This window comes from Gobius niger (genome assembly GCF_951799975.1).
Source record: "Gobius niger genome assembly, chromosome: 18".
NCBI lineage: Eukaryota > Metazoa > Chordata > Actinopteri > Gobiiformes > Gobiidae > Gobius > Gobius niger.
The window spans coordinates 14,500,541-14,514,644 of record NC_136869.1 but is presented as its reverse complement, the minus strand read 5'-3'; the positions used below and the strand labels follow the sequence as shown (position 1 = coordinate 14,514,644).

Sequence of the window (14,104 nt, the reverse complement as noted above, 5' to 3'; positions counted from 1 at the left end):
GATTAAAAACAACGCTTTTTTCCCCTATAAAATAAAAAAAATAAATGATATGTATTTGTTTTACATATAACATTATTGTTGATGGTCAGATTCAAAGCAGTTTTGTATTAAATGGCTTGAATTCTGTGAAGGAATCCAGTTTTTCATCAAATTTAATGGATTACTTTTTCCCAGAAGTTGAGCTTTTAGATGTGCACCGTCGCTGTCCTAAAACAAGTGTGAAAGAGGTGTTGGGCAACTTTAAACTTTACTTACTGAGTAGATTAATCACACAGTAGTTTTTACTTCCTCTTGAGTTTAAAAATATATATATAAGTTGCTACAATGTGAGTAAATCTTTAAGTGGCAAAAGCTTCAAAATAGACATAGCTCAGTTTTCTTGTTCTTCTTAATTATTCATTTTTTTTTAGATTTCATGGCATATTTTATGTTTTGTATCCCTCCACTGATAAGACTTGTACATAATTCCTCCGTACACACAGTAGTTAAGCAGCATTTTCTCCAAAGAGGCCCACTTTTTTTACTCTTACTTGAATAACTAACAGGGTCACTACTTTGTACTTCTACTTGAGTCAAAGGATTTTGTAGTTATTTGATCAAACCATCGTCTGCCCACCTCTGGCTGGGACAGTCACAGGATGGACAGCTCTGAGGCTTCTGGTCGCCACAGTAACCGCTCCTCGTGGCCACAACAGCCAAACTATAGAATTTAGAGGTAAAATAATAGCCTAATAAAAAAATTATAAAAAACCGCAACGCTATTAGCCTTACGCTCGTTTTACAACCAGCAGTCATTTTGTTACTTTTTCTTGAGCCCACAAAGCAAAAATAAATAAATAAAAATAAACAGCTGGAGATTTATGCACCAAATGGCCTTAAGACTTCCGAGCATTTGACTCACGCAACTCACGCAAGGACAGACAAAAAGTGCCAACATTACAGTGGATTAACCTTCAGCCCACTTTTATAAGAAAACGCGTCATTCTCATGTAATAACTCGGTATTTGTTATACTTTATCAGCCCGACTCACCGTGTCCCGTGGCAGCGCGCGGAGCAGTGCACCGGGTCAAGGTCAGCCCTGCTCCCGAGCTCTATGATCTGATTCCGGACACATCCCGGGACGAAGCGGGCGTCTCCGCGCTGTGAGGGAGCACAGACCGCGGCACTGAAGAGAAGGAAGAGACAGCCCCGCTCGGTGAGTGCGCTCTGAGGACACATGGATGCAAAGAGGTTTAAGAGAGGCCGCGCGGAGATCACAGCAGCGGCGTCACAGTTCAGAGTGAAGCGGCGCTGGGGAGGCAGGGGATATCCTGATGTATATCCTGATGTAAACTCTGCGCAGGGACTGTATGCAGATCAAGCAGGGGCCGCGAGGAGGGCGTGCAGGGGTCAAAGAAATGTAGGCTTTTTTCTTATTATTTTTTTTGTACCTGTATAGTCCTAAACACAAGAAATAAAAACATAATGGTTGATGGTAAGTGATAGTTAACTGAAAATAGAAAAAAATAAAATGTTGGACGTTTATACAGGGTTGTCGGCTCGGGAGGGACGGTCTGCTGTGATTTTGTATAGATCTATGAGTTGGTTTGTCTAAAAATACAAATAACCCTGATCCTAAGCTTAAGGTGAACCATATCTCTGGCCCTAACCTTAATCTGTGTCATGAAATGTCACGTTTTCACAGCCGACCGTCCCTCGAGCCGACGATCGAGCACCAACCTTTAGACAGCTCGTTGAAAATGAAAAAGTGCTCCTGACCTGTTTGTAAGAGCTGATTTGAGATTATCCCTCACCCATGTGGCAAGAGTTCAAGTGCTACAGACCAACATTAGCCTATACATTTCACTATGAAGTGAAAAATGAACGTGCTGATAGGTCTTCTGATTATCATGTTGGCCCAACCGGTTCTGATCATTTTCAACACAGTTGTTGGAACGAAGCCCACGCCTCACTTGACTGTCAGATGTGGCTCTAAAATGATTTTGCCAAAAGGACGAAGCTCCTCGCGCTGTCCATCACACGGGAGCGCGCATGTCATTTGGCACCATGGCGCGTGTGCATTAGCACCATGTTATGACATAGTAAATTCTGGATGTTAAACAAAGTAAATGTAACTAGGGGAAAGAGGGTTTAATATACCGAGTCTACCCGTCTCCAAACACATCCCTTTAATTCATGTCATTGTAGCTGTAGCCTTGTGTTTTTAACCTGAAAATAGGACGGGCCATCGTTGTGTCACATTAACTCGGAGTTGTTGGTTAATCTCCCTCTTATCGAGACAAACCTGTGGAGATACAGTTATTAGTGTCAACTTTGTCACATTATTCAATAACACGATTTCTTATTTCGCAGCGAACTCCGCCAGTCCACCTTAAAAATCCCTCAAACCTCCCCTTTAAGGGGATTATGCAGTTGCCTCCTTGCCCGACAGAGGGCGCTCGCAGACCGCTCCATGTGTCTCCCGCTGCTGCTGCCAGAGAGAGGCACCGTGAGGGTAATAACACAACACAAACTGCCACTTTTATATCTGGGAAACTTCGATCAGTGTTTGTGATCAGAGCCCAGGCTGAGCCACCCGGCCCTAAAGCCGAACCGAAATCCACTTTACGCACGAGCAGCCTGTCCCAAGCAGTCTTAGAACAGCGATGCAGTGCAGCTTAAAATCATTGTTACTTTTGTTTAAGTCAGCCGCGCACAAAACACACCTGTGATTTTTGTTCTGTGTTGAGACGTGGTGCATTTCACTGGGCAAACGACTGTGGTGACCGTCTGCTGAAACGGGTTAAAATTGCCCCTGCTCTGTCAATTCAATATCGAGGGGCTCTCTTCTCGAACAGCTGGGAAGAGCCCTGGTCCTGGATCACACAGAGTGGACCATTTATTTGCCAAGAGCCCATATTACGCAGCCGCGAGCTCGTGACGCTGCGTAAACCCTCTCGCGGGCCTCAAGTGAATTAACTGCTCAATTTGATAAACGCGTGCTTTGTCTGAGGGCAGCGCGCGCGCGGCGTCGCATTAAACACAAGTCCAACTCAACGAAATCTTAAATAATAAGCTCGTGCTGTGAGGTAAACGTATTATGTAACGCCCCGGTCTGCGCCACGCGGCACCAGCGCGCTCTGCCGCGACGTGCGCGGACGGGGAAAAGAGACGCGGTTCTGTGGTAAAAAAATAAATTAAAAAAATAAAATCAAAGCAATAAACGACAGAGATCACCAAGGCGTGAAATAAACGAACGAACGATTGAAGTTGCTTCGTTTGGACAGCTGTGCGTTAGAGTTTAAAACATGTTAAAGTCACTGTTAAGCAACTTCTTCAGCGCGGCTCACGACAGATCTTGTGCCAGTAAAAAGCTACGGAGATGGTCTAAATATTTTTATGAAGATGGTTATGATCCGCTGTGGTCGTAAATAAAGAACAGATGAAAGAAATGTGACCGAGTTGATGATAACGCTCACAAACACTCACTGTTCCCTGCGTTTATCTCCATCCGATGGTTCAAAAGTGCTTCTTTGGACATAGTCGACCTATAATTTGAGTTATTTTTCATCATCTATCATCACAGCACGTAAGCCCTATTGTGGATCTCTTTTGAATGAGTTTTTCGCTGCAATCGTTCATTTGGTACGATTGAAACAGCGCAGAAAAGTCGTGATGGTGTTGATGTTCAGACCTTTTAAAAAAGCATACAGCCACAGTAATGAGCTTAACATTAATACACGAAATTATAGAGGTTGGGAGATGTTTTATCTTCAAATAGAGTTGGCTTCAAGGCAAAAATGCAGCGTTATAAAGCCGTTTATTTTATTGATCACGACCGCCTCAAGAGCCACACTTTGGATGAAAGAAAAACAAACATTACTTTTACGCACGATATTTTTAGGGGTTAACAGGTGATGATCTAGGCTTACACCATCTCAAAACAAGAGATGACAAAAGAACATTTCAAAATTACATCAAGCAAGATCACGAACACTTCAAGCTTGGAGGAAAAAAAGCGAATTTACGCACAATAAATTCGTTTATATCTGGATGGCATAGCCTATATTTTTCAAAACAAGATAAGTCCGATTGAAAAAAACACATCGGCTCTCGGAAGATGAAAATGTGATCTAATAAACCACATTTGTGTAAACAAGGAAACTGAAGATAGAGCTGTTTGTTTATTACAGGGTGACGCACTGCTTTATCTGCTATTCATGAGCTTATGGCGGCTCACCTCATCATCCGCCGCTCAGGTCGCGAGCTCCTTAAGCGTGTTGTCTCTTTCGGTTGTGAGATTGAAACCGAAGTGAATTATTCTCACTAAAAGCGCCTGACGACACTTCGGCGCTCGTCTCCCCGGGGGCAGGTGAGGGAAAGCGCGGGGGCTCCGGTTACTCTCCAAACAAGTCTCAATCAGGCCAAATTATAAAGGAGGATCTGCTGTAAGGCGCAGATCTTATCAGTCATTTGTCTGCAATGGGTTTAATGAGACAAATCGCAGCACAAAACGTGTTCAGCGGGATTATTATAGGATCACTGCAACACGTCTGCATGAAATGTGTGTTTGAACTATACAAGCACAGGAAGACATGCTGTAATTTCCCCTTAGGTTTACACAGTGAGCATAAGTTACAATGAATAAATACGTAAATAGTGTAAATAGTAGGCCTATATCTATATATGAATAATGGATTATTAAATATACATAAATAGGCTATGGCATTTGTTTCAATGGACCATTACCAAATATCAAATAGAACAAGAGAAAAAAAAAAGCCTAGTCATTCTTCTTCTTCTTCTTCTTTTTTTTTGCCAAGCCCTCTTCTGACTTATTTTTGCCAGGAGGAAAAACTAAGAATATGTGATGTGTATGCAACAAAAAGCTTCCTAAAACATGGTATTATTATCATTTTTTTGTAGCCTACATGTTTATATGATAGCTGTGCACTGGTAATAACCCAGATACTTTTTTTTCTTTTATATAAGGCAGAGCTGTCAGGAAGGAAAGCAACATGCACAGTTCTTCAACAAATGTCCCAATCAAAAGAAATCATTGAGGGCTACATATGCCATGGAGCCATACACCTGGTGCTCTGTAGAGAGCAAAGTTCCTCTATTTTTATCCCAAAGATAAGGGCTGTCTGGCCCAAATGAGTTGCTTACAATGAGGCTTGGGTCCCCAGCTCTCCCCTTTGTCCCACATCCTGAATACTCAATATAAAGAAGTGGGGCTTGTAACTTTATCTGGCAAAAGACCAGAAAAGGCCAAAAAAGTGCCCTATTATATTTCTCACTCTGCCAATTGAAGAAAGTTCACATGAAGAACTGAAGGGAGGAGCAGCTCTCAGACCTGCTTTTGGCACATCATATCTACTGCCTGCGTGCCCTACAGCAAGGCATCGGGCTGTGGTTTTCATTAGTCTGACTTTGACATATAGCACTAACTGCACAAGAAGGGCTGTAGGTAAGAATCTGTCGACTCATAGGCCGACATCCTGACACTGCAATCAATAATCAACAAGCCGCGGCCTGAATAAAGACATCCAGACACTGTTGTGTCTCTGAGCTGGAGGAAAGTTCAGAAAACACACTTCCAGTTAAAAAAGCTGTTTGCTCTTCATATTTTGGTATCATAAACAAATGAATGTGAGTGGCTGGGTCTGAAGAGCTTCTGTGTTGGTGGCTTTTATCCCTCGCTCCAGACCAGGCTGCCTGTGCTCCTAACTCCCTGGTATGAGAGGCCAAAGGTCACAGCTGCTTGTGGCTGCGTTCAAATCCCCCTATGGTGTGTAATGTTTTCAACTGACCTGTCATTTTAAAAACGGTGCATATCCGGATATGTGTTTCAAACTTTGTGACATTTTAATCATCATGATGAAACAGAGATATGAAAACCACACTAAACACACTCCAGGTCAGTCTTAGCTTCATTTGTTGGCATTTTATTTTAGCCTCTTTATTTGTGTCCAGTGAGACAATAGCTATAAATAAGATATTGATAATTGAATATGTCATTTTTACCTGTTTGAATATTTTTGTTGTTGTTGCTGCCTTTGTTGGTTTTCAACATTGAAAAAATGCCCTGGCAAAATTGTTCAATCAATCTACAAAAATGTAGTTATGAAACATTTTAGGAATAAAATAATAAACATTTGTGTAACACTGTAACTGAATGGAGCGCAGCCTATTATATAACATGAGATAAACACCCATGGGAATTACTGACCTGAATACAAGGACGCTATTGTTGGAAAAATAACCACCAAGACCGTGGTTATTTATATAAAAAAGTAAAAATAGACAGCGTTTGTACATTTTATATGAAAAATTAACATCGGCATATTTTTTGTGTATAAGCTGTAGCTTTTCATTTTGGCCATTGAGGGACACACCTTTAATAAACTTTACACTCTTATTCTCAAATTTGATGCGTTTTGAAAATGTAAACATTCAAATGCGACCAGAAAAGTGCACAAAATTTATAAGTGATACTTAATTAGGAAGAACCAATGAATTATTCATAAGCCTAAATAAAGCTTTAATTGGAGCCCGAGGCGGTACAAACACAATAAGAGCTGCTGCGCAGAGGCCAAAGGAAACTCTCCAGAGTTCATATGTAAATACTTTATCCTTTTCTCATTCTTCATTGATTATTGTTGAATAATCAGACAAACCAAGATTTGATGTTGAGTTGTGTTTTTTTGTTGTTCACTTTTACCCTGTATTTACTCTGCACATATCTCTCTTTCTTGCGCAGAAAAGCCATTACAAATGCAGCAGAGCTCCGTGACAGAGCACGAGTCTTCCGCTGCTGCTTTTCCCTCTGTCCTCCCCCTCGGCTGCCGCAGCGCTGGTGCTGGGATTTGGAGACCGCGGCACACTGCAGCTCCGTGGGCTCTGAAGTCGCACATGCACATACTCCTGCTGTTGGAAAACACAACACCACATCTTCTCTTCATTCAAATAAAATCCTTCAGAAATACGCGCCACATAGCCCAACATTTCGGTCATTTTTACACACCAGGAAGGTCATATTTGTTCAACAATGTTTTATTCTTGGAACAGGGGGATGTGTTGCTCGGACCCATGTCGGAGGCTGACCCCGGATTTGCGCTGGGCTGTGCCGGGTAATCCTTAGCAGAGGCACCGCTCTTTCCCTGTCCGCTCCTTCATCGACGCTATAAGGTAAACCCGAGGGAAAGACAGTTTTGCAAAGTTCTGTTATTTGAAGGAGTTTGACTGAACAACACAGTTGCAACTTAAATGTAACACTCGGGTGTGGATTTTTCGAATCGCAGTGCGTAATGGATGACGGATCGCATGAATATATTAATGATATGGGGCGCTGACCTCACACTCATTTTTAATTAAGGGAGATGGGGGACGCGAAAAGGCAAAGTTACACAAGAGCTCGGTCTATGGAACTAAAGCTAAATAAACAAAATTAAAAATCCCCACAAATTGCCACAATCTGATGAAGGTCGTATCGAACATGTTTCATAGAATTGTGTCACAGCGTTACAAACAAGTCACGGGGTTTCCCCTGAGAAAACAAAAAAAGCTTTTATTTCAGCGTTAAAGAAAAAGGGCAACGGTCTTCCAATAGTTTGGTGTAGTTTCTCTTTATATTTATCCCCTGTCTGCATCTTCATTTGTTCCACATACCACCAAACATACAATTGCTTTTTGTTACGAATGCGTCTTCAACTTTTACGCACATTATGTAACACTAAATTAATTCATGTTTTGGATTTTTTTTTTTTTTTTTTTTTTTTATACGTTGTTTCTTGACAGAAGAGAGAAACACTTTTATGATTCAAGAAAATACATATAGTGTGCGCGCGGGGTGCAACTTTTCTAACCAGTACGACCATGTGACGACAGTTTTATCCTCTATTTCATTGCACACCAAACACACACGCAGGTCATAGACTTAATCCTATCCTACACTTTTGTGCTGTATGCCACATTGATGTAGACTCCAGTACGCACAGAGATCATCATCAATTTATAAGACTTTGGCCCATCACACGGTGTGTTTTATTTGGAAAACTTGAAACGCAAATGTTGTGAGCTCGGGAATGACCTTCTGTGACGGGTGAATGTTTTACAGTTGAGAGAATAAACATAAAAACCTCATGACAGCTTTTATCGGCCTCCGTGTTTGCGATTGTCTCAGAGATCAATGCAAAGTGCTGACCTCAACGCGCTCGCTTTGTCCGTCAGCATTAACCATCATTTTGGTTCCCAAACTATCGCTGCTCAATAAACGTTACTTCAGAGCGTTATATTAAACGACGCCAGTCATTTTCCCATATCCTTTCTGTCGCGGTTCTATAGAAGTTACAGTCTACTGGTTTCCAATCCGCACTGGAATTTAACCCTGAAACGCCAGCAGCAGAATAATGGCTTGTCTCTGCTCCCAGTCCGGCCCCTCCAGGCTCCAGCAGTCAAGCCGGGGCCAGACAGCCTGCCAGCCCCGGCTCCCCTTATCAACCTCAGGGCTCTGGCGTGGACCAGAACGGTTGGTGTCATTAATCAGGGAGACATAACGTCAAACATGGTCCACGGTCCGAGCCAAACTTTTTTCCCTCATACCTGTTTTACACCGGGCTTAGGCCTATTTGATCTTGTTGGCTACTTTATTGCTACTTTTTACGCATATTGGCGATCCTTTACACATGGTACTTCCAAAGGGGTGCAGCCCTTTCCTGTTTGTTTGCGCAGTTGCTGCTATAAGAACACGCGCTGAAACACTGTTTGCGTAATACGTCTGCAGTTCATCCCATGTCAGCTCCATCAGGACGTCTATAAGAAACACGTGTTACCATCACTGGGTTGGAGTATTTGGGCAGCGGTAGCCTATTGTTATTAGCTTTAAAATGTCAACATCACTGCATGTGCAACAATAAAATCCCTATAGTTGTGCAAGTTAACATAGTAACAGTAGCCTTCCGTAAATGTAAAACAAACAAACAAAAAGTTCCCAGACAAAGCTGACATTTTATAGGCTTATATACAAACAATAAACAATGAGGCAGGAATCACAATCAGTCTCGTTTAATGAACGCTTTAAAAAAAAGAAAGTGCATGAAAAAAAAAATCACGGTTCAAGTTTCCATACGAGTGCAGATATCTTTTATAAGTTCACAACGAGAATCATAACAATAAAGCCCAGAAGAATCACAAATAATAAATATTCAGATTTTCATAAACAACCAGTGACTAAAAATCCATGTCAAAAACCTGACCTCAAGTATTGTAGGCCTTTCAAAATGAGTGAATGAGGAGGGCAGGGGAGAGGGGTCGACAGGGATCCGAGTTGCTGCTATACCCTGCAATTGTTTACATTGATAGCGTCTATTCCAGAGACTTAGTTTGTCTTAACGAGGGCCTCCCAGCAGGCCGTTGTACCACCTCATATCCCTCGAACGCGCCATTGTGGGTCGTGCGTGAGAATAGGTTGGAGCGTCATGGTGCGAACGGGTTTGACTCTCTTCCTATACCGAGCAGCTTGTGCTTTTGACATGCGGATTAAAGGTATAGTAGGGCTGCAACTCGGAGACTCCCCCTCGACCCTGCATGTGCAACCTCCTACTGCAAAAGCCTGCCCCCATAGCACCAAAATGTGAGATTTTTACAAGCTGAAATCAAAACTCAAGTTTGAAATATCAAACCATGTCTGCAGTGAGGGAGGGGTGTATAGAGCGAACTATGCACCCACAGATGTCAGATTCACATGTACATGAACTGGTTTAATGACTGCGCCCTCATAATAAACTGTCATAATCAGGGGCTTTGGGTTTGTGATCCAGCCCATAGCTGCAATATGGGCCACTTTATAGTGGAGGCAGAAAAAGCCTGCCAATGAGCACAGCGTAAGTCTGTCATTCTGTGCGCTATATGTGCAATACTTGAGGATGCTGTTAACTTGTGGGAAGGACGTACATTCATAGAGCTGCTATATTAGAAAGCTAAGAGAGCACCTTATATCGAGGCGTGGTTTAAGGCTAGAATGGGGTGATTGAACAGTCAAATGATCTAGTATCGTCCAGTGTTTGCACATAATTCTTGACAACACTAAAGCTGAAACTAGATTCCCAACAAAGTGCAATGCATGCCAGTCTCCCTGGTGCATGTGCTTGGACATTTATTGAGAAGGCGTTCCATGCTGTTTTGTGCTGCGTTTCATCGTAATGAATGCGCCACGGCACTAATTTTACGCGCAAATTTAGCGCGAAAAATGGCATTTAGAAACGTGGGCAATGATTGGCGTCTGAAATGAAAGCTAACCTGATGATAGAATTATTATTTTTGATTGTCCATACATAAGGCCTACACCTGGCTCGATGCAGTGTTATTACAAACCTGGGTACTGCATGGAACAGAAAAACTACAAACCCCAGTCTATAGAGGCACAAACCAAATCCTACAACCGTTTTACGTGAAGGCTCTGCACAGAGAGACCTTCTTCAATCGTATACGATTTAACCCTTCCACAACTTCATGGAAAACACACTGTTCTGAAAATCTAAATAGTGGCACACATTGGCAACCTTTTTTGATTTCATATTATTGTCCCACAGGCGCTTAATCGCTTCCCTTTAGACAAAGCACATCAGTAAAATCTGGCACTATACAATCCTCCAGGTCATGCGCTCGAAAACCAAGTCATGTAAACAATACAATAATAGAAATAACCAACGTATTGCTTAGGGTGGTAGCATTTTAAGACAAGTTCTAAGCAGAAATCTCTGTCTCACAGTCGTCTGGCGTTTTTGAAGCTCCAAAGCGGGCAGTGTAGCTTTTCCTCGTTTAAAAAAATACTAGAAGTGGAATGTATATCCATTTACAGCTCCAAACATAAAGAAAACATAGGGTAATTTACACGGTTATGAACCGCTCGTGACGCACAGACGCAATACAATCTTAGGGGACATATCCAAGGTTCAAGCTTTTGTTTTTGACTATTTCCTCATTCTGTGAGCGTGTGGGGGAGGGAGAATGTGTCCGCCAGGCTGCCACTTCCACACGGGGTGGGACTGAGGGGGAGGCCCGGGGAGTCCCCTCAGCGAGTTCATGGAGTAAGCGGGACACAAATCGCCGTCGCTGCCAACAACCAAAGACGGCGTGGACGGGAAATTCTCCATGAGACGGAAAAGCATTTTTGCTGGAGTTGCTACTTCAGTACTTGCGGTGCTACGTTTACGTCTGCTCGGCAATTCCTGCGTCTGTGTATCCTCCGAACGAGAAGAAGAAGAAGAAGACGAATAAGACGACACAGAAGAGCAGGGAGTCCTTTTGGGACTGCTTTGTTTTGTAGTGGATCGTGTAGGTCTCTTTGCAAGCTCCAGAGTTTTAAGCTTCCTCGTCCTTACGCGTCCCCCCTCCTCTGGTGTGTCCCGAGTGCTTCTGCATTCCTGGGGGCCACATGGTGACTGGGGGGCTACATCAGGACTTTCCTCGGTTAAAGTTTTGAAAACTTCTTGCCTTAAGCTTTCTGTCTTACACTGGTACTCATAGTCATCAAAACTTTCCTCTTTGATTTTCACATTGTGGATGTTAAAGGGGGGTGTCCTGCTCGTATAGCCACTGTCTGTGTCAGGGGCAGCCGTCACCAAAAGCTCCTCTGTCTCTGTTTTGATCTTCTTTGGCGGACTGCCGGACACTTTTACGTACTGTGTTTTCAAGCCCTCTTTAAGGTCGTTGCATTTGGGGCTCTTGTCTTGGACGCTTTGGGAACTCAGTCCAGGTGAATGTCCTTGTGTTTTACTCACGCCTTGAAATGCATTGGTCTGAGCTGGCCTCAACAAGCAGCCCGCTGTCCTGTTACGGTCTGGTGCGTTGTCCTGTTTGGAATCAGTGAAAAACGTGTACCCCTGAACGGGTAGGTTGAATTTTGGTGGTTGTAGAGGTCCAAAGTCTTTTTTAGCCTGGACGCTTGTTAAGTCGCCATGAGACGGAGCAACGTAGTCAAACTTTTGCAGTTTCTCCTTGTTGTTGTAGTGAAAGGTTGGCTGTAGGACTAAGGGTGCTTTGTTTTGAGTTTTGGCAAGAGAACCGACACGGGCCCGTCTGAACCGAATGCTCTGAACGGACACCCGGCTCGACACGGAGCTGGAGTCTGACTGAGAAGAGCTGTCCTCCTCGTCGGTGCTGACCTCTGAACTTTCAAACTCGTCTTCGTCCTCCTCCTCCTCGGAGCAGCTCGTGCTGGAAAGCCCAGAGCCAAAGTCGGAGTCCTGGTAGTCCCGGTCTGAGTTGGTGCTTGACTCAGTGTCGCTGCTGTAGCTCTCCGGAAAACCCTCGTGAGGATCATGGTGGTAATGCTGAGATCTTGGGTCAAAGTAAAAATCTGGGCTGATGTGAAAAGCGCCAAATGAAGAGCCGGAGGATTTCGGGTGAAGGAAAAGCACTGGGGAAACGTGTTGCGCGTGTTTGCTTCTACTCCACGAGTGCTGTCTCGCGCTGTCTCTGCCGCCGCCCCCCTCACGCCTCCTCTTCCTTTTGTGAAATAGGTCGCCGGCTATCCGCGAGTGCCTGGACTGAGCAGCCATGGCGGACTGAAACAAAACCGGCTGCCGACTCACTGAGCTCCGGTAAAATCCATGCCTTTGGCTTGAAGTAACACGATTCCCTGCGATTTTCTCATTTTCATAGTTTTTGACGTGTTTATGACTGGACCGAGCACTCAACCGATGTTCGCGCCCCGTGGGTTTGTGGTAAAATTGAGGTAGTTTGGATTGACTGAGATCTTTCCTTCTCCCCGGTTTGTTATGACGCACGAGCGTCTCTGGCACTCCTTGCAAACTAAACCAAACTTTTTGATTCCACAGCTCATCGTCTGCGCGGAGGAGATCCGGGGATGCGTCCTTGTCTTCAGAAGAACATGCCGGTTTCGCTTTCCTTTTGTTGGACTTTAACACGCGCTCCGTTTTGCATGAGACATACAAAGCCTCCACATCCTCACGCGAGATAAGTGTGCATTTAGCTGCATGAAAAGCTATAGAGTTTATTGCTTTGAGCTTCCTGAGCTCCTCCAAGTCGCAGTGGTGTTTTTTAACCTTCAGGTGGTCCATGCGCTTGTGCACCGTGGTCCGAGGTATGTTCTTCAGAAGGTCGGTGAAGACCTGCGACAAAGCAAACATTTGCTTGCCTTTGATGAGCAGGTATCCCAACCTGACTCCTTGCATTTCCTCAAAGCCACATTCCAAGTCTCCCATCTTTAGTTTATTCCCGGTTAATCCATGTAGCTGTTCTGTTCAGTCTTAAAAGCCCTTGAATGGCATCCTCCTCCTACCTTTAAGTGTCCACTCTGCCGTTGCTGTGTCATGAAACTGCAAACTTTAACATGCAGAGTTAAATGGAGCGACCGGCGTCTCATGGGCCGACAGCAACCATGCGTCGCCTCCTGCATCGGTCCGGCATGGCTGAGGAATGCAGACGAATGCGTCCACGAAGCAAGGACTGCTGTCTATATACCTGGCGCTGTCTGCCGGCTCCACTCCCCTCTTATGGCAGCAGGACTAGGGCTAGGTGTACCACTGCTTCACTCACAGAGATGAAATAGTGAGAGGAGAGAGAGGAGAGGGGCTGTAGGTGGAGGGAGGGAGAGGCAGAGAGAGAGAGAGAGAGGGGGGGGGGGGAGAGAGAGAGAAGCAGAAGGAGAAGAAGAGCTAAAATGCAGCTGCTATTCCTGCTGCTGTTTGAGCCACAAATAAAATGACAGAGAGGGAGGTGCGCGAGTCTGGAGACACCTTCATCAATTAATGCCGGCGGTAAGGACGCCCATTGGACGCCGCTGACAGGTGATGCAACAAAAATGGATATTCCATCTCCACCCCTTCACATATTCCAACATTACAATATTTAACAACCATTACGTTGTTGTGGTATAATAACACAAGTAAGAAATGAATAAAGCACACATCTTTTACAGTTTTCTTTTGTGTGTGTGTGTGTGTGCGCAAAAAACATTTACAGACGTCACCAGATCCAATCTGAGTTTATAGATCCATACGTGAAGTCTCGCTAAATAAAACTCACGTCTACTTTTTTAGTCCATTCAATTTTTAACCTTTTGAACCTCTAGGCTCTGCCACGTTTTGGCCACGGGTA

General features: G+C 44.0%; 2 protein-coding genes across 2 annotated transcripts in view; both read right to left on the bottom strand.

The window, feature by feature from the left end:
• Window positions 1-1,219, bottom strand: part of pkd1l1 (polycystin 1 like 1, transient receptor potential channel interacting) — a gene marked incomplete at both ends in the record, with an annotated part of 42,216 nt that extends 40,997 nt beyond the window's left edge. Inside the window, one exon of the mRNA XM_079576353.1 lies at window positions 1,032-1,219. Coding sequence (XP_079432479.1) covers window positions 1,032-1,219 — 188 coding nt within the window. The remainder of the gene's footprint in view (window positions 1-1,031) is intronic.
• A 7,877-nt stretch (window positions 1,220-9,096) lies between these two features.
• Window positions 9,097-13,610, bottom strand: skida1 (SKI/DACH domain containing 1). Its single transcript, XM_079576070.1, has one exon. The coding sequence runs from the start codon at window positions 13,207-13,209 to the stop codon at window positions 10,954-10,956; it is 2,256 nt and encodes a 751-aa protein (XP_079432196.1). The 5' UTR covers window positions 13,210-13,610; the 3' UTR covers window positions 9,097-10,953.
• Window positions 13,611-14,104: the final 494 nt, after the last annotated feature.